The sequence below is a fragment of the Myxocyprinus asiaticus genome, chromosome 2, assembly GCF_019703515.2.
Source record: "Myxocyprinus asiaticus isolate MX2 ecotype Aquarium Trade chromosome 2, UBuf_Myxa_2, whole genome shotgun sequence".
NCBI classification, from domain to species: Eukaryota; Metazoa; Chordata; class Actinopteri; order Cypriniformes; family Catostomidae; genus Myxocyprinus; species Myxocyprinus asiaticus.
Genome location: NC_059345.1, coordinates 26,259,157 through 26,279,114, shown reverse-complemented (window position 1 = coordinate 26,279,114; position 19,958 = coordinate 26,259,157). Strand labels below are relative to the sequence as shown.

The window sequence follows — 19,958 nt, the reverse complement described above, 5'->3', positions numbered from 1 at the left end:
TCATGCTACTCTCTGCGATCCACGCACAACTTACCACACACCCCATTGAAAGTGAGAACCACTATTCACGACCACGAGGAGGTTATCCCATGTGACTCTACCCTTCCTAACAAACGGGCCAATTTGGTTGCTTAGGAGACCTGGCTGGAGTCACTCAGCAAACCCTGCATTCGAACTCGCGACTCCAGGGGTGGTAGAAAACACAGATTGTTATGTTATCTGAACAAATTAGTAAATTGAAGTTGATCTGGCAAAAATAAAAGTGAACAAATCATAGAAATATTTTTTTTATATCATGCTCTGTTGAATACTGTTGTCTATGTCTCAATGAAATTCAAACACGAAGGTATAGTTAATCATTTTTAGTGCTCATCTGTTTCATCTTCAATAAGTTCATTCTTTTCTATGCTGTACTGATGACATTGTGGCATAAAAGTGAACTAAACAAACTTGTATAAACAATGAGGAACTATTGCAGCTGACTCCACAGCACAGGGGTCCTGACCTTTGAGCATCTTCATCATTTCATGGAATACAGTGAAGAATGTAAATATTTAGCATCTAAAACGTATTTTATCATATGACACAAAGATATTCAATATTGTATAATAATGATAATATTTTACCTGTTTGCGTATCTCATATGGACTTAATTATCAGCTTTTATTTTGATCAATTCTTATGCATTATGTTTCCCTGCAAGGTGCAAATCTATGCTGTAATGTACTGACTTACTGTAGATTTCTTTGCAGATATTTTATTATACATTTTAATTTATTTTTCCCATGTTATTAATGTCATATTCTTTTTTTTTTTTTTTTTTTTTTTTACATTTATTTCAGGTAGGCTATATGTTAATACAACAAATGAGTAAATATGTGAGAAGGTGTTTCCTTTAGTGTGTGAATATTTTTAGTGTGATAGCGTATACACACAACACACACTGATTAAAGATAAAATTATTGATTTTATTTGTTCATCTGCGGGGATTCATTTGACTACTTTTCACTAGCATGTTATAGTTTGTGCGGTCTGTGTAGGAATTCCTGCATTATGAAGGCTAAACTTTCAGGAACGTTTTACACTGTGCAATACAATCCCACGCCAAATTCAGAACCTGTAATAAAATACATAACAATATAACTTTACAACATAAACAGCTAGTATGTGCCTTATTTTGAAGCTTATAGCAATGATGATAATTCTCTTCAATTGCCTGGTCCAGTTCTTAATGGCAAAACTGGCCCGACCAAGTAATCAGTAAAGGAAGACGAATGGATTGAAGCTGCTATAGCAAGCAGCCCCCTCTGTTGCTCAGAATAAACAAAACACGGTAGGCTTTGCTGCTCGGGCTTTCTTGCAATGTAATATTTCACTATGAACGCTGTCTTGAACTCTCCGGAAAAACGGGGACGTCTAGTCACCCTACAGTAAAACAAATCTTAATGCTGCATCATACAGTGACATTCTAGAGAATTATGTGCTTCCAACTTTGTTGCAAGAGTTGGGGAGGGATATTTTCTCAAAATGTCAATGCCCTGGTGCACAGTGCGAGACCCATGAATAAATGGTTGGCTAAGTCTTGTGTGGACCTACACCTTTGGGATGAACTGTAATACCAGCAGAGAGCCGGGCCCCAACACCAGTGCCTGACCTCACTGACGCTCTTTTATCTTGTTGTAAACAATTTTTTAAAAGCATGGCCATTAATCACTCCCCATATGGCTTTTATAACAGCTTCCACTCCTCTGGGAGTTCTGTTAACTAGATGTTGGAACATGGATGCAGGGATTTGCTCACACATTCAGAAAAGAGCATCAGCAAGGTCAGGCACTGATGTTTGGCATTGTAGACGGTTCGATTAATCTCAAAGGTTTTGAGTGGGGTTCAGGTATGTGCTTTGTGCAGGCCAGTCAAGACTCAGTAAACAATTTCTATATGGACCTTGCTTTGTGCACAGAGGAATTGTCGAGCTGGAATAGAAAAGGGCCTAACCCAAATGTGTAAGCTGCAAAAAAGTTAAAATCACCCAATTTTCTAGAATGCCACTGTATGGTGTATCAATAATATAGGTCCTCACAAAAATGATTGGAATAGCCAAACTTGAAAAAAGAAGAGTGTCTGCATAGGGCTACGTTTGGTCAAATATAAACAATAAGGAACTGACATCTACAGTTTTACTTCAAGACAACATTTACACTAAACAGTCGAATATAATTGAAGACTGGGAATTGGAAATTACATTGTGTATTTTTTTATTTAGATTTTTATTTATTTTAATACAAACTGTAACCCTTATTTCATATGTATTTTGATATGGACGTCCTTTGTTTGTATGTCTTGTTCTTCCAAAAAAAATAAAAAAAATTGTGGAGTGCATCAAAATCCGAACACATTTACTGCAATACTACATCTAGAATATAAGTTTGTTTGAGGGGCTTTTAGGAGAATAACTGTAATAATGTACCTGCTAATAATGTACATGCACGCACGCACACACACACTTATTAGACCAAAGTAAACTTTTTTTTTTTCTTATACCCCGTGTTCTAAATGCAATACAAAATAAAGAGGCAGCATGTATTTCAAATATTTTTGTGGTTTTCAAAAACGTTTTTCTTTGAATTTTAATTACTTTCTATCGGCTAAAATAACACTGCTTAAACAGTATATTGGAATTCATTTATACATCTTTTAAATCTTACTTTATAGTGAATTTATTAATTTACCAGAAAGCATGTTTGTTTATTTGCTTAATATCAGTTTTAATAGTGAGAACTAGCTTTAACATCCTCCTTTTAAAAAAGACAGTCTGACATGGTCCTTGATAAGCAATAAACCAACATTAAAGTGTGTGGTCTCCTTAGACGCAAATAAATCTGCAAATAATTATACTTGTCTTTTTATACTTAGACATAACAGGCTCCATCCAGATCACCAAAGCAAAAATTTTCATTAAGATGGTCACGCTATTACAATAGTAAAGCATTCTCAAAGCCTACAGGCTCCTCTAGAATGCATGCACAGCTTTAATCCAGCTAATGGAGACATGGGAGATTGCCATGTATCAACATGTGTCAAATAAGGCATTACATTGTTAATAGAGCAAAGACAATAAAAATACTTATATAGAATTCAATACATCAAACGGTCTCACTGTATGATCATGTTGATCTATGCAACAAGTGATCTATTGGAGTTGGTTTAGAACTTGCATTACTCTCTAGTGTGCAAATATTCCTGATACATTCCTCTGTATAACTTATTTTTGAAATTGCGCATGCCAGAGTGATTTCAGATCAGTGTTAAGCCAAGTTCTACACAACTTGATTGTTTCCACAATGTGCCAGTCTTATCAAATATAAAGCCTTACATCATTGAACACAGGGATGTATTGGGACAACTTTTTTAAAACTAGTTTCGTAATGCGGTTTGCTAAGTCATACAGTATATGACAAAATACTAAATCGGAGATCACAGCATTTTCGGGTCTTCATATTAGTCCTTGAAAAGAGGCTTCCTCTATAAAATGTATGCTTGTCTGCATTACATTTTGAGTATCACTCAGCACTTTATGCTAATCACTCCCTGTTTTCTGGACAGAGCCAGACTGAATGAATCAATCAATCAGCTGCTGGGCTGCAGAGGAAACCAGTCCGAAATCAAAACCACCACCTAAACATCCTCCTTGTGACCCAGATTTCACAGCTGATTTTACTGGACATGGGTATCTTCTGACAGTAATGTGTGTACAAATTCCATAGACCATTATAATATATACAGTGTAAGATTTCAGTAGGAAATTTCTGGCTAGTTGATCAAGCTTTTTCAAGCGTTCACAAAAATACTTTGAATTTAAAATAAGATGTAAACGTCTTGTCAGGTTTTGTGATAGTAACAGAATGAAAATGAGTAGGAACTTCATATAAACTTATCAGCTGCCTTTGATCTATCAATCCTCTACTCCAGTGTTTATCAATCCTTTCCTGAAGTACCACTAACACTACACATTTTGGATGTCTCCATTATCCAACACATCTTCTACTGATTATCTCATTAGTAGAATGCTCCTTGATCTGAATTATGTCAAATAAGGGAGACATCCAAAATGTGTAGTGTTAGGATCTCCTGCAAAGCCATGTGACGTTCTATAGGGCTGTAAGGATATTAAGAGTCATCTCTGCTGAAATAGATTTCATTTAAAATATCCCTGAAATCATTTTAAATTATCTCAGATTCCTTGTGCTGGCATCTGTGGTTTAGCAGACAAAACAGAAAAACAGGAATAACTAGAGGGCACAACAAAGTTGAAATCTAATGTAAGTATGCTCACTGGCAAGTATGCTCCATGGTTGTACGGGTGCTTTAAACAAAGCAAACGTTTATTTTAAAGATATCTTTTTGTCCATCAATGGGAGCTCCATTTTGTTCATTACAAAATGTTACTTCCATGTACAGGTTGTAACATAAGTAAATTTGCCATTGTTCAGTAGTAAACTATGCAGAAGGTCAAAAGGAAAAGCTTGATCCTGGGAGAATGACTAAAAGTAAATTTCCTGAAAATCATGCTACAACTGAGATTTAAAATAACCATCATCAAAATATTTCTGGCAGTCCAATGGTTACATTATCAGTTCCTGTGAACTAAAACATGGAATGAGCATGTCATTTTCAAATAAACTGAGCTTAACTTACAAGCAACTTTATAAATCATCACATTTTGTCAAATAAAGTTTGGCAGGCACAAATAATGAGGAATTCATTCTTACGTAGCACATACAAATATTTCAGGCATCTGAAATTCTCAAAGTCTGTCCCCGGCCTCTTGAGTTAGCTACAAGCTAATTTCGCACTGAAGACCTGTAGCAGTGTGTACATATTCTACAACTCAACATGTGGAATAAATGTTAAAATTTACATTATAAATCAGATGCTTGTGTCCCAATGCGCTTTGCCAACTACTCTTTCACTAAAATGCCACATCCTTAATTGTTTGAGTATTGCGTGCACAACAAGTGCACAGAAAAGTGTTACTACATATTTTTATGATGTGTATACATTTTACATAGCTATAACATAAAAGCTGCGAGCAGGTATGGATGGATTGGATTACGGGCCTAGGAAAGTGGAATAACACCAAACTCAACTTCCCTTTGGTGTCTATGAACAGTGTATGTACTGTACAATGTAATAACATGGAACATACAGTATGTCATCGTTATATAGCTATTAATGCCCACTTGATATATAAGTGGGAATTTGATGACAAGAGAAAAGAAAGAAAAAAGAAAACAAAAGTCACTCCTGAATCAATGGACCCTTTGCCCACCAACAATATTATACATTGATGTCTAGATGACCCAGTTCATCACTGTTTTCTTCTCCCTAAATATCTTTCTGTCCAACATATAAGCACCAGAGTGAAGTGGCTCATATGACCATAGAAACCAAGGTCAATACAAGGACCACATCACAGATGACAAAATGGTGAGGAAGGGAGCCAAACGAAAGAGAACAGAGGGAAAGAAAGAAAGAAAAAGAACGAAAGAAAGGAGGCTTTGAAAATATCAGTAAGTGCTCCACAATATCAGATGGGCCCAGTGGAGCAGAGGTATGAAAGTACTGGCAGGTTGACATTCCACCCCTGTTCCCCTTCCTTCAGATGTGGTGTCATCTATGTGGAGGGGGGAGGCGTTAGCAGAAGTGGTCATCCTCTTCATCTTTCATTCCCTTCAGCCTGAGCCTCGCAAAGTCCTCAAACACAAAGTCATCATCCTGTGAGAAATTACTGAAGACAAAGAGAGGCAAATGTTAGGTTATGCAGACACCTAAGCAAGCATCTTGTTATCAAAAGACACAAAGTCAACTGACTTTGTTTCAAACTCTATGAGGTTGGCATCCACAGGTACATCCGTCTCTGGAACAGCTGTGAAACAAAGGGAATAGTAAAAAAAAAAAACATATGAATTACTATGTGCGCAAATGGAAAAGATGATTTAAAGGAATTGCATTCTGTTTGTTTGAGAAGCCGACTGGGCCAGATATAACTTTGCTCCACCAATGTTTGAAAATAGTAAATATTTTTTCAATAGTGGCGCAGAAATTACACACATGGGGCTCTATTTTCGTGAGTGCGCTATGCGCTTCGATCGTGCGCCACAACTTATCCAATTTATCCGCAAATGGGTGGAAGTTTTTGCACTATTTTTGGGTGTATGCACGCAAACTAGGGGTGTGTTGTATGTAAATGAAGTGCCGCAAAGCGCAGTATGATAATTTACAGTGAAATATGTCATTGCGCTAAGACGTTTCAAAAGCAGGTCTTGTCTCAGCGCAAAGTCTAAAGTCAGTTCCTGCATTTGCAGTTGGGAGATTCCTCTAGCCGGTGGTAATAAAGTTAATGTTCAAACTCTGAAAATACAGTGGAACATCAAATTATGTCCATGACGATCGGAGTTGTAACTGTTTGTTTTATGGAACAAATATTTATAAGATTTATGTTAAACTATCTATAGGTCATGGTTTATTTTTCAATTATTATTATTATGTTTATATTTACAATTGTATTTATGATTAAATTTGTATTGGTATTTTCCACCTGTTGTCGTAGAGTGATTTTTAAGTCACTGCAAAAGGGGCCGGTGAAAGGGACAGAATAAAATGTTTGGATTTGGTATAATTTATTTGACCACTTCGTTATTTTGATTATATTTTTGTTTTGTTTGAAGTGTAATTTGAATTTAGAAATGTTTTTGGTTAAATTTTTTTGTATTTCACTAAATTAATTTTTCAAAATCAAAATCAACCAGTAGAAGTGAAGTGCATTCCGATACAATCACTGTTAATCCTAGCCATGATTTTTGTGTCAGTAGATGAAAATGATTAATAATACTTACATTCTCTATACTTTAATGTAGGGTAAATTTAAATCCTGACGAGAACCACATTTTCCATGAGTATAAAAGGAGCGTGTCACTGTCATAGAAGCCTGACATTTAACAAGGACACAGTTAAAGCACAAAAGAACACAAGTTCACTGCATACAGTCTATTTACACTACCAACTGTTATGAATGTGCCGTCTTTGTTTACATCGCTGGTGCTTGACAGGGAATGGACTATAAAATAGGAGGCAGACGGTGGCGGAGAAGAACCTCAGAATTAAATTGCACTTAACCCTGCTCATCAGCATTTTGCATGTGTAATTTTGCCAAACCCACTTGCGCCTAGACTTAGCGCATGCTTGCATAAAAATAGCAAAACTTCCTGGCCATGCCTACTGACATTACGTGTATGACTTACCTTAATTCAGACTTCGTTATTTTAATAATAATACACTGAATTTTACAGAAGAATTACATTTTTACATGCTCAGGTGGCTGAAGGGTCTGCCCAATAGAAATAGGTTTTAGTCAGCAAGAAAATTTTTTGAGGGAACATTGATTACAAGTACAGTATATTGAAGATTTGACAGCAAACAATGATTGGTGCATAAACAAACCTTCTAGTCAAGTACATTTTAATAAAAAAAAGACTTAACTCTCTTGTTGTGTAAGGCTGTGAAATGAGAATGAAATGTTACCTGACTGCGGTCTTGAGTTGGGCTGTTCAGAAGGCTTAGGGTGCATCAAAACGAAAGGCAGCTCCACAGACACATCACTGAAAGGAGAAAAATTGTTTGAATTCAGTTTTATGATGTTCTGTATGTTCTGAATCTAAAGTCTGACCTTCTTCTGTAGCAGAGAATGAGCGCTACATTCACCCTCCTACACTCACCCTCCACGTGACACCACTAGCTTGACTTTGACTCTGTAGGACACCAAGATTCCCAGCACCTCTTTATTGGACACATCTTTCACTCTGTAAGCACAGAGAAACACATGCTAAATATACACAGCAGTAACTAGAAGGCAGCTACTTCAGACCAGAAGAGTAGTTCTGTTAAAGGGTTTATGCACACATGGGATGATTTAACTTTACAAGCACTACAAACTTTCTAAAGCCAAGCACACACTACAAGACTGAAGCTTGTTGCCCTGCTTGAACTTAAAAGACTCACATTCATCCAAATTCGCATACTGTCAGAGAATATCCTGCATTTGATGAAGAGCTTACTCTTCAAAAAATAATTGCGATTATAACGATTGTCTGTTTTAGAGCTTTTACAATTATGACGATTAATTTCATACTTCTTACGGTGTATATGTGTTTCATACACCTTAAGAAGCGATTTATTCATATTTAACTTAGAATCATATAAAAAAATAAGATAAATGTTTTCCTTCAAAGCGGATAGCCACAGTCTGCCGGCTGATTAATATTGTGGAGGATGAGTGTATAAGAGATTTAATGGCCACTGCAATAAATATGTAACCTATGTGGGGACAAGTTCTTTCAATTAGTCAAACTCCCACTTAGACTTTGGGTAAATGTTTAATGTTACTTGAATTGGTGCTATTTTAGTGCATTTCTATCTTTATACCATGGAAGGCTATGTTTGGAAAATGTTTATAAAGCATTTTGTTACATGTTGTTTTGTTTTCTTTACTAAGAAGGAAATAAATGCATTTTGACAAGAAAATAAGTATTTTTAGTCAAATTTCAGCACTTTCAAAATCTGTGATTAACTACGAGAAATTATGCAATTAATCACACAGTCAATTAATTGACTGACAGCACTAACATATATAACATAAAAATATAATTGTGCCAACATATTAATTTAATTATAAAACAAAAATTTAATAAAAAAAAATAAAAAAAAAGATTTTGAAATTGATGACTTGGACCGAATAATTAAGAAAAGCAGCCAATAAGTGCCCAGCATATAGAGGGGAACTCCTTCAATACTGTTTAAAAGGCATCCCAAAGTGATACCTCAAGAAGTTGGTTGAGAAAATGCCAAGAGTACATGTCTGCAAATTCTAGGCAAAGGGTGACTACTTTGAAGATGCTAAAATGTAACATAGTTTTGATTTATTTTGTATTTTTTTAGTCACAACATAATTCCCATATTTCCATTTCTATTATTCCATAGTTATGATGACTTTACTATTATTCTAAAATGTGAAAAAAAAAAGAAGAAAGAATGAGTAAGTGACCCTAAACTTTTGAATGGTAGAGTATATACACACACACACACACACACACACACACACACACACACACACACACACACAGATGTCTTTGGAAAAAAAAAAGCACACTAACTTGCACCAATTTACACATTGCATTAGGGCTGCAACTAACGATTATTTTGATAATCTATTAATCTAATGATTATAAGAACAATTATTCGACTATTCGGCGTTTATTGCAACGATTAATCAGTAGCGTTTAACTGATTGTTCAGCTTGTGCCCTGACTTAAAAGGCTGTATTAAACGTGCTTACTAACAATAAAGAGGACAAAATCATCTTTTAAAAATACCTCTAAATAACATTCACTGAATTAAAAAACTTTTACGTTTAATTCAGTAAAGAAATTCACTGCAAAAAATCCTGTTGTTATCAAGTGTCTTGTCTTTTTTTCCATTTAAAATTGTCTAAAAATCCTTAAAACAAAATACATTTACTTGAAAAGCAACATATATGATATTTAGACTTGCTTTAAGAGAATGTATCTTAAATATAAGTGTATTTTTTCACTTGGTTATACTTCTGTGAGTGTGGTAAAGACAAAATATACTTATATTCAAGATATATTCTCTAAAAACAAATATTAGCATTTTAAATATTATATTCACCATTCTCAGATAACAATTATTTCTTCTGCAGTATAGCTGCTAAAGAAAATGTACGTTGTTTTAAAGGAGTTTTAGATATTTATATTGGAAAACAAGCCAAAACGTATTTTGTTGCAGTGTATAATGGGGCGAAGACTACCCTCTCTCACCTTTCTGTTCAATTCAATCCATCTTTAACTTACAAAAAAAAAGAAAAAACTCTCTCTTATTAATAAAGCTGCGTATTGCCAATTTTCTTCATGATAAGAAATGCACAATGACACATATATTATGATTCAATAAGTCGCGAGCCATCATGTTATAATCTAGCTGCATTAAGCGTGCACACTTGAGGGATAAGCGTCCCTCGCCAGAGTGTACATCAGCCGGATGCAGTTTAAATCTCTCCCCCTTAGATCAGGACAATCGCACAACTCATAGAAGAGGCGCTGACCCCACAGAGAAATGCCAGTTTGTAGTTATTTACAATGACCTGCTTCCATATTATTTGAACTTTAATAAAGCTATAATGCATTAAATATAACTGCATTAAAGATGTAACACCGGGGTGTTTCCTTTAAAGAGCTCTGGCTCTGCTTATTCCACAATGAGAGTGCTTCTGTATTTACTTATTTGGCATTTTTTTATATAATTCCCTCATACTTTGCGATCTACATCACCTGAAGCTGTTTGGAAAGTTTAGAGTGCATCTGGACTGTGAGCTGTGTAATTCTTCCTCTCCTCTGTCAGGAGCGAACTGCAGTGCTGCTCTCGCGTGGAATTATTACAGTTTAATGTGATCTCATGTTACGTTAAATGAGATGAAACGACTGTTCGACAACGAAAATTTATATTGACAATTTTTTATTGTCGACGATAACGTCAACTAATTGTTTCAGCCCTACATTGAATTAACAGTGCTTGCATTTTTATATATATATATATATATATATATATATAATTTTTTTTATTTCATCTTTATTATTCGACTATTAACATTCACTCCATTATATTTAGCTTTGGAAACTCACCTGTAAAATTTCAGTTGTTAAAATTCGGTTGGAAATTCAACCTTGTACTTCCTGGCTTTGCAGGAAAAGTGCCGATGCACAATCTTCACTAACTGTTACTAGGCTTCAAGAGCAAAGGCTGTGTTAGTGCGTGTCAATAACACTGTGTGTATGAACCCGCAATGATCAAGAAAATTTGCCACTGCACAATCGTTAAATTAAAGTGAAACTTAAGCATATCATAGCGCTTCAGAAGTGGTTCATCTTCACGCTCTCTCCAAGAGCTGCTCTGGGTGCAGGCTCATTGAGACATACGTGCCATACACGGCCTAAGATAGATCAAATAATCCAACAGCGAACAACTTTTTTGGCATATATAGCACTTACAGTTTAAAAGAGCCGCCCTATTTGTGGTTCTACCACTATTAGGAGCGTCTCTCACAGATGCGCACACAAGGAAAAACGTTGGCGACGGACACAAGCTACGATCTGGGACTTTTGTCGGACACTTATTAGTGACTTAAAAACATCAAAGCCTTGATTCCTGTTGTGTACTCTTGGTATAAAGCTTATATTGCTTTACCTTTTTCTAGATGTGCATATGATAACAAGCATAAAGGGATGCACTCTCAGCTGAAGGCCACTTACATGGTACTGGAGGCCAGGTTGGTATCTTCATGTTTTAGCTGTCCATCCAGGGCCAGACCCCTCTTCTCTCTGTTATTGCTCAGCGTGGGGGTGAGTGTATACACCTTACAGAATGTGGAGCTGGGTGATACCTGGTCACTGCAGATGGCAAAAACAAGAGAGAGTGAGCCTTGTGCCTAATGCTTATAAGATTAAGCATGGATTATTACATGCAACATTGTTTGAATAATGATGTAAACAGAGCATGAAAATGCATTAATTTATTGTTTTAAGTGCAGTCATAAAACTCTACATGGTGCAAGCTGATAGGTCCTTTGAACATTAAATCTGTTAGCCAATCTGCTCGCACACTCAATGGCTCAAGCTGATAGGTTCTTTGACATGAAATCGGTTAAACCAATCGGCTTGCATACTCCATAGCCCGATGCTGTTTTGTAGTAGCAATTCTTCGTACTTGCTCTGCAGCAGCAGCATAGCAGATCTATTCTGCCAAGACCAAATCTACCAACTTGTCATATCAGTTATAACACCTTAAATTTATTCCTAGTTGTCATGACTGAAATTTCTTATTTCAGAAGCGGATGTGTTTTATCATTAAACAACTCATCATGAGAAAGTAAAACTTTTCGAAAGTAAAATCTGGTGTATGAGGACATAAACAATGTCCTCTTGGGGTCAGGAATAGAGATCAGGGGAAAATATGGTGAGGAAAGAGAAGACAACAGAAAATAGAGGGAAAAAGAGGAAGTAAACATAAAAAAGGATCTTTAGTATGCTATCCTTAAGTGATGTGTTTCTTAGATGAAGTAATAAAGGGTAAATTAAATAAATTATATACAAAACAAAAACTGTAACTAGTTGTTGATCTTATTGGCCTAATAAGGACCAAAAGCTTCATCACAAAAACAGTACAGACAGGCTGATTGAAAAGCTTAGAACAACACGAGAAGCGGAAGACAAAATGCACAGCTACAGTCTTTGTTGTTGGGAGTGAGGGGGAACAATATCTCATGGAGAGGGTGGAGAAAGGGTCCGAGAGCCATCATCAGCAACCACGGGTAGGCTCAGGGTCACGGGAGCCAGAAGAAATGATTTGATAAAAAACTCACCATGAGGAATGCCGGCCCACAGACTTGCTGTAAGTGTCATGTGAGAACAGAACCACATCTGTGACCTGTAGCACTGAGAGAGAACAGTCTATTTCGTCCTATCAGCATGGAAACAAGTGAATCACTAGGAATCCCATCATGGGGCTTTAACAAAAGGGACGAATGGAACAAAGCATTTGGTCTATTCATCAAATGGTAGTACAGTAAATAGCAGGATGCCCATTACATATGCAGACTGCTAAAAAGAAGGGCAATGCCAGGGCTCTTAGAGGACTGTACAAAGGACCGTAGGGCACACAGATCGAGGAGGTCACAGTCAAACATAAGGCTAATAAAAGGTTTCTCTTGGAGTATTTAAATGGAAGTGGCAGAGCTTTATAGGCTGCTTTTTAAAGCTTTATAAACTGTTAAGCTGTTTACCAAGTGTAGACGGTTGGCTTCATCAGCATGGCTTTTAGCTTTAGCAACAACAAGGTTTGATTCTACTAGGAGGGGTTAGGGCAGAAGCACCTGGGTAATAAACTGTACATGCTATAAATCTATTCTGACTAAGTATAAACCTTTGTGAGATGTGTAGTAAACAAACTCCAACTTCAAAGCAACAAAGACCTTAAGAAAAACAGGTTGAGCAGGGAGAGATGACAGAGATGACAGAGATGAAAGAAGCCCTTGTCAACATAAAGAACAGGACGGTCACAAAGAAGGGATCCTCTGAAAACATGTAGCTGAGAAGAGGGATGGAATATGAAGGAGAGACAGAAAAGAGAGAAATGGAGAAAGAGGGAAAGAGGGCTACTCACTCAGCCTCTACCTGAGCCACAGGACATTTGTACTGTGCGGTGCTGAACAAACAGATATCGGCATACTGTCGCACTGTGGGGAGAGAGCAGGGATACACAGCGGGGTTACCAGGGCTTGATGGGAGCGCACACAAACCAAACACACACATAATCAGGTACAGGGCAGCTGAAATTCACATGTTACTTAATAATGAACACATGAGCAGGAAAGGACCTGAAGGGCAAATGTAAGAACAAATCTAAACAAATGTAGACAGCACAAGCATAAACACATTGCAATCACATACTTGTTTACAGTAAATAGTGTTTCTTTCAAGTCAACATGAAATCCAAAATCAACCATATTTACTTTCTTAATACACATTCTTGGTCTTATCGTGAAGGATTCGGTGAACATTATTCCAAAGAAAAATGTTTCTCTTCGAAATCTTTAATCAAACTAATAACTTGCTCTAGCTCTCATTTTTTAACTCTTCCCCTTTAACCACCATATAGGGATCACTTTTCAATCTACTCAATCCCTGATGGATAAAATAAAGTGCCACCACACTTTTTTTTTTATGTTGAATATCGTGTCTCACTTGAAAATACACCATATTATGGAAGTAAAATGCTTAGCTAATGCCATTTCATGTTGACTTTAAAGTAAATGAGTGTTAATGCCTGTAATGATACTGATCAGAAATATAAAAAGGTAATTCTACAATAAAAACATACTGTTAATTTAAAAACATAATCCAATGCAATAAAAGCATATACTGAAACCAAGCTACAAAAAGCCTCGTTCTCTACTTCCGCGACTTCCCTACGTCACTTGGGGTACATTAATTCATGACGCCTCTACAGCAACTCCAACAACGCCTACTTTACATCATCACACTCTTGGCCCCGCCCACTGGTGCTCCAATCGTAAACCGAGAGAGCAAAACAGACAAGCCTAATGTGGCCTAACTATTCCTGAAAACCAAAGGGGATCTATCTGGACTATTTTTGTAATAATTTTTGTATTTAAACATGCACTAGACAGATGTCTTTGACCGTTGTCGTATCTCGCACTGCTTTTAAGAGACGCCGTGTCAAATTACATCTCTGAAAAGGAGACCCCTTTCTGTTTCATTCAACTGCTCTGTCTTGCTGTTTTGAGCACAAATGCATCCTGGATGCCTTCTAGCACCCATTTGTGCTATTTTTAATTGTTGGTGTATGAAAACATGAACTAGATGTACGTCTTTGACTGTTTTGATGCATTTCAGGCGATGTGTGCTTTAGTGCAGGATATATATATATATGCGATTTTTTTTGGCTCATATCAGTGTGGATTGCTTGTAAACCAGTCATAATACAATTCAAGCTTTGCAAAAGGAACTGTTCTTGAAGGATGGGGCAGTTAAAAACACTTGGACTCAAACGCAAAACCATGAGTAAACAGTTTAATTCGTGAATATTTCAAATGTCATGACTGTTTGACAGTTTATGTTGCTGCTGTGCTTGAGTGAACAGCTTAATATATTCTGATGCAATGTATTGGATGTGTTATGAATAAACCCTGTAATTTAGTTTTATAATGTTGTGGAACTTGTTCATTCTCTTCCAACTGAGTTTCCAATATGGCTGTATTCGAGGGGTGTTTAGGCCAAAACAAAGCGTTTCAGACAGAGGGCCAGAGAAGGGCTGGAAAATTATTATATTTTAGTAAATTATAACTGTATTGATGCAAAAAAAAAAAAACTTTACTAACATTATCAGTGGACCTCAGGGTAGATAATAAAATTATACATAAAAAAAAGGAGTATGTCATGACCCCTTTAAGACACGAACACAAACCACAACAAAGATAACACAATACTTCAGTCCGAGCATACCTGTTAGCTAGTAAAATATTAAAAAAAAATGTTAAACACTGGAAATATCTTTGTTAAGTAAACAATCCATTAGCTTTTTCTGAGGTAAACATCAGGGAGTGCGCAAGATACAAATGTACGAAGAAAGCAACCTAAAAGGAAAAGGGGAAGGGGAAGCTAAAGAATTTCGGGTGGTTGATGTTACCAATTTCTAATGGCAACACATTAGCTTACAAAACAATTGCTTTCATTAACATTAACCAAGATTAATTAATGTGGCAAAGAAGTGTTGTTCATCGTTGTTGATGTTTAATAATGCATAAACTAATGTTAACAAACACAAATTCTTACATTTAGGTTGTAATGCATAGTACTGTTTAAAAATAAATCAAAATACATTAGTTCTCAATTAAACTGTTTTTGTGTTTGACTCACCTGAGATTTTAACTCGTTTGACTGTTTTGGTGGAGTTGTTGGTGACATGGACGTTGACACTGATAGGTTCACCATGGTAATAGAGCTAAGGGAAACAAGGGAATATATAAAAAAGGAAATATTCTATGTATTTCTTTTTTTTTTTGTGCAAAATTTTTATATTACTTTATTTGTTCATATCATTTATTTTACTTCATACTATTAATATTTATTCATATTAATAGTGCAAATATCTATTCATATATTTGCACTATATGCATTTTTATTGTATGCAGCCAAGCCAGTTGAGCACAAAAAATTGAGGGATAGTAATTTCAATAGTTGCTGAGTATGAAGACAGAAAAATTTCACACTTTCATAAATCATTAGCAAAGGGCAGCAGAGGAAGTCCTCATGTGGGTGGGTGTATGTTCGCACCTCTTTATCTAGCGAGGCCTCGAGGTGAAGGGAACGATCAGACATAAGGAAGCTGCGTGTGGTCTCCACCATTGGCTGAGGACCAGGCTTCTCTGGAGCATATTGCACCTTACGGATCACCAACCGCACAGAATTCCTGTAAAGCACAGCTCAGTTAGACACAACTTAGGTGGTCAATTGTCATTGTAAATAAAATGCAATTTTTTTCCCTCCCTGTTAGGAAATATATTATACCCTTTATATGAAATCAAATCAACACTTACCGCTTGTGAGTCTTCTCATCCACAGTTTTGGCACAGAATGCCCTGACCTCAAAGTCTACACCACATGCCTATGGGTCAAAATATAGAGAAAATGACCACTGAAATGAGAAGTGGGAATGTACACATGTTAGCCTCTGTGTGTGTGTGTGTGTGTGGGCAGGTTTAAGTGGTTTACGAGGACTTTTTTTTAGGTTACAAACTGGTAATTACAAGGGTATTATGCTATGAATGTGGTTTATGAAGACATTTCTAGTGTCCCCATAATTCAAATCGCTTAAAAAATAAATAAAAAAAAAAAAACATACTAAATGATGTTTTATTGAAAATGTAAAAATGCAGAACGTTTTTTGTGAGGGTTAGGTTTAGGGGTAGAGTTAGGGGATAGAATCTATAGTTCGTACAGTATAAAAATCATTATGTCTATGGAGAGTCCTCATAATGAAAGCTGCACCAACATGTGAGTGTGTGTGTGTGTGTGTGTGTGTGTGTGTGTCATTACCTTTCCTGTGTCCTCTGGGCCAGGCTGTAGAGTGACTGAGCAGGGAAGGTTCTGAGGGATCTGTTTAAAAAAATTAAATAACTTATAGCAAATTAGCCTGATCATAATTAAGCAAATACAAACTAATTCCCACAAATAAAGCCTTAAATTATATTTATTAAAAATACATTTATTTAGCCTTAAATAAATCATTAAACAACAAGAGGCTGTGTGTTACAGTGATTTTACTATGGTAAAAGGGGTGTTCTTAGGCATGACCTGAAGCAGCAACAGCAATATGATAAAAGACACCAATGTTCACTAAATAGTTACATACATTAAAAGAATGTTCCGGGTGCAATACAAGTTAAGCTCAATCTATCTTTTGCAAAAATGTTGATAACTACAAAAAATTATTTTGACTCCTCCCTTGTTTATTTAAAAATAAGCAAACCTTGCAGTTACAGTAAGGCACTTACAGCAGTTCATAAGCCCTAAAAACGCTGTTTGAAAAGTATAGCCACAAGACGTAAACATTTTATACTGTATGTTATCATATGAATTTTTTTGTATTAATCAACATTATCACAGCTTAATTTGTATGGAACTTGGAACATTCCTTTAATGATAATCAGAATAAACAATTCTTCCACGAAGCAATACAGTTCATTGCCATAACCAGGCAGTTGACAATTGGCAAGCAATGTAGCATCTTGCTGCATTAAAGGGAAAGTTCACCCAAAAATGAAAATTCTCTTAACATTTACTCACCCTCATGTCATCCTAGATGTGTATGACTTATGTGTATGACTTGTGTATGAATATCTCAGCTCTGCAGGTCCATAAAATGCAAGTGAATGGTGGCCTGAACTTTGAAGGTCCAAAAAGCACATCAAGGCAGAATAAAAGTATTATCTTCAATAATCTTCAAAAGCAATATGATTAGTGTGGGTGAGAAACAGATCGATATTTAAGTCTTTTTTTACTATAAATTCTCCTACCTGCCCAAAATGTGGTGATATGCACATAGAATTTGAATCGCCAAAAACAAAAGAAGAAGAAATGTGAAATGTGTATGCGAAATTGAAGATTTATAGTAAAAAAAGACAAATATGTATCTGTTTAACCACTGGAGTCGTATGGATTAGTTTATGCTGCCTTTATGTGCTTTTTGGACCTTTAAAGGTCTGGTCATCATTCACTTGCACTGAAAGGACCTACGGAGCTGAAATATTCTTCTAAAAATCTTTTTTTCTTTTTTTTTTTTTTTTAGTTTAGCAGAAGATACAAAGTCATACACATTTGGGATGGCATGAGGGTGAGTAAATGATGAGAGAATTTTCATTTTTGGGTGAACTGTCCATTAAATATAGAATGGCACTCAAAGTAGTTCATTCAGTCAATTGGAACTATCCATTTTATTATATAAAATCTATTGGTAACTTGCAAGTTCTTGTATTACTTTTAGCTAATTTAATTGGATCTATTGTAGAGCAAGAAGTGTCATTTTTTTAATGAGCGTTAATAACACAAGTGTTATTTATTATTTATAACTTGTATTCAAAACTGATCAGCTGTACCCTTGCTGGTACTTCAGACAAGTCACTATAGTAAAAATAGGGCTCAAAACATGCATGCACAGTAGTACTCTGCAAGCAGTTAACATGTACGTGCAAATAAAGAAAGTAAAAGGTCACCGTGAAGTTGAAAGGGTATGCGTTCTGGCCGAGCTTCTTGAGCAGTCTCTCCTGTAGACGACTGAGCGGTTTGCGTTCCTCAGGCTGAACGGGATATGCCTGGAAACTGGAAATGAAGAGATCCTTCCTGAAAGACAGTCCCAGAACGTCCAGGTCCTCACGGCCATAACGGAAGGCACACGTCAGGGTCACAAACACTGAGAAAAGGTAGAAGGAACCAAGTACAAATCAGAGATGTGAAAATAAGATATAATACAAGGTTTCAGTTAAGACGACGATTATAGCTATACGCTTTTTTGAATATGATTTAAATATAGAACTTATAGGCTATACAGGTAATTCTGTGAAACAATAAATCAATGTTTAATGTGTTCTCTTACCTTTTCTGTCTTTAAGGTATTCTGGGTCAATCAAGAGCACTCCATCTAAAGACAGACAAAATAAAGAGAGTAAACAAACACAATGAGAGAGAAAAAGTTTTATACATGGTGTTCCAGACAGGCTGTCAGCAACGGTTGTTCTTCTTTGGAACTACTTTAGTTAGCAGAACAAAAATACATAACTGGACATATTGTGTCTTAAATATATGTTACTTGATCTGAACTGTGTGTATAAAACTGTTGTACGTATACATGCCTATGTTTGAATCAAGCGTTATCTTTACACCCCCACACAAAATGTTTTAACGAGTGAAGTGTCTGTATTTTCCAGATTGATGTCGCTTGAGACTGGCTGCCACGCAAAACTGATTGAGAGACATTCCCATTATATGGAATGAGTCAATAACATTATATCAGTAGGTACTGTACTTCCAATAACATACAATGTAAGTGTTTTGAGTTGTATTGTTGTCGATATGGTAACATATGCATGTGATCCTAAAGCTGATTGATGTTGCTAGGCACGGAAGGAAGCTGATTGGTTCAATCTATAAAAAAATATTTAAAAAAATAGTACTCCCAAGATGTTTTGAGTGGAAACTCCCTTTTGTCTTACCTACAGGGTCCACGTGATCTAGATGATCCACAAAGTCCCTCTTCCCCAAGTATACTGTGAGCTAGAAAGAGGAAAATCAGAAACGTCTTTGGAAAACAGTACAAGTTTGAACTTGCTACAAAAAGACCCTAGCGATATCTCTAACAGGGAACCCTCAAACACACACACACACATACAAAAAATGTAACAAACAGCCTGAGGCATGCCAAGCTGACCCCTAGTTGCTCCATTCCCTTCCTGAATACAACCCTTCTAGGCGGCGTGATCTCACAGCACACATTCTCCACATGCAAAATACTCTCCATTAATGAAAGACAGATAGAGGGAAAGATGAAAAGATAGAGATATGGTAGGCAGAAAAATTGGGTGGAAATGGTCTGAATGTAAGCAGAGAAAATGATTAAAAGAAACAATGCTGTGATAAACAGCTGGAAAAGAAAGAGCCAAAGGAAGAAAGCCCGACCAACTAAAACAAACAAGCAAACAAATAGAAAAAGGTCAGTCTAGGAAAGACAGCTGTTGCAAGCAGCTTCAAGAGGTG

At 36.2% G+C, this 19,958-nt stretch overlaps 1 protein-coding gene across 6 annotated transcripts in view; it reads right to left on the bottom strand.

Annotated features, from left to right (window-relative positions):
* Positions 1-2,238: 2,238 nt before the first annotated feature.
* The window catches only part of LOC127413679 (arrestin red cell), a 61,522-nt gene continuing 43,802 nt past the window's right edge, over positions 2,239-19,958 (bottom strand). For 4 of the 6 annotated variants that reach the window (XM_051651002.1, XM_051651001.1, XM_051651006.1 and 1 more), the window contains 13 exons: positions 19,418-19,478; positions 18,802-18,846; positions 18,422-18,618; positions 16,746-16,805; positions 16,247-16,314; positions 15,984-16,119; positions 15,567-15,651; positions 13,291-13,363; positions 11,382-11,519; positions 7,776-7,859; positions 7,582-7,658; positions 5,872-5,926; positions 2,239-5,788 (listed from right to left, as the gene is read on the bottom strand). In XM_051651002.1, the coding sequence (XP_051506962.1) occupies positions 5,695-5,788; positions 5,872-5,926; positions 7,582-7,658; positions 7,776-7,859; positions 11,382-11,519; positions 13,291-13,363; positions 15,567-15,651; positions 15,984-16,119; positions 16,247-16,314; positions 16,746-16,805; positions 18,422-18,618; positions 18,802-18,846; positions 19,418-19,478 (1,173 nt within the window). In that variant the 3' untranslated portion in view covers positions 2,239-5,694. Of the gene's footprint in view, positions 5,789-5,871; positions 5,927-6,896; positions 6,989-7,581; positions 7,659-7,775; positions 7,860-11,381; positions 11,520-13,290; positions 13,364-15,566; positions 15,652-15,983; positions 16,120-16,246; positions 16,315-16,745; positions 16,806-18,421; positions 18,619-18,801; positions 18,847-19,417; positions 19,479-19,632; positions 19,937-19,958 lie in introns of those variants that run through there. The other 2 variants (XM_051651019.1, XR_007892677.1) reach the window with 2 other exon arrangements.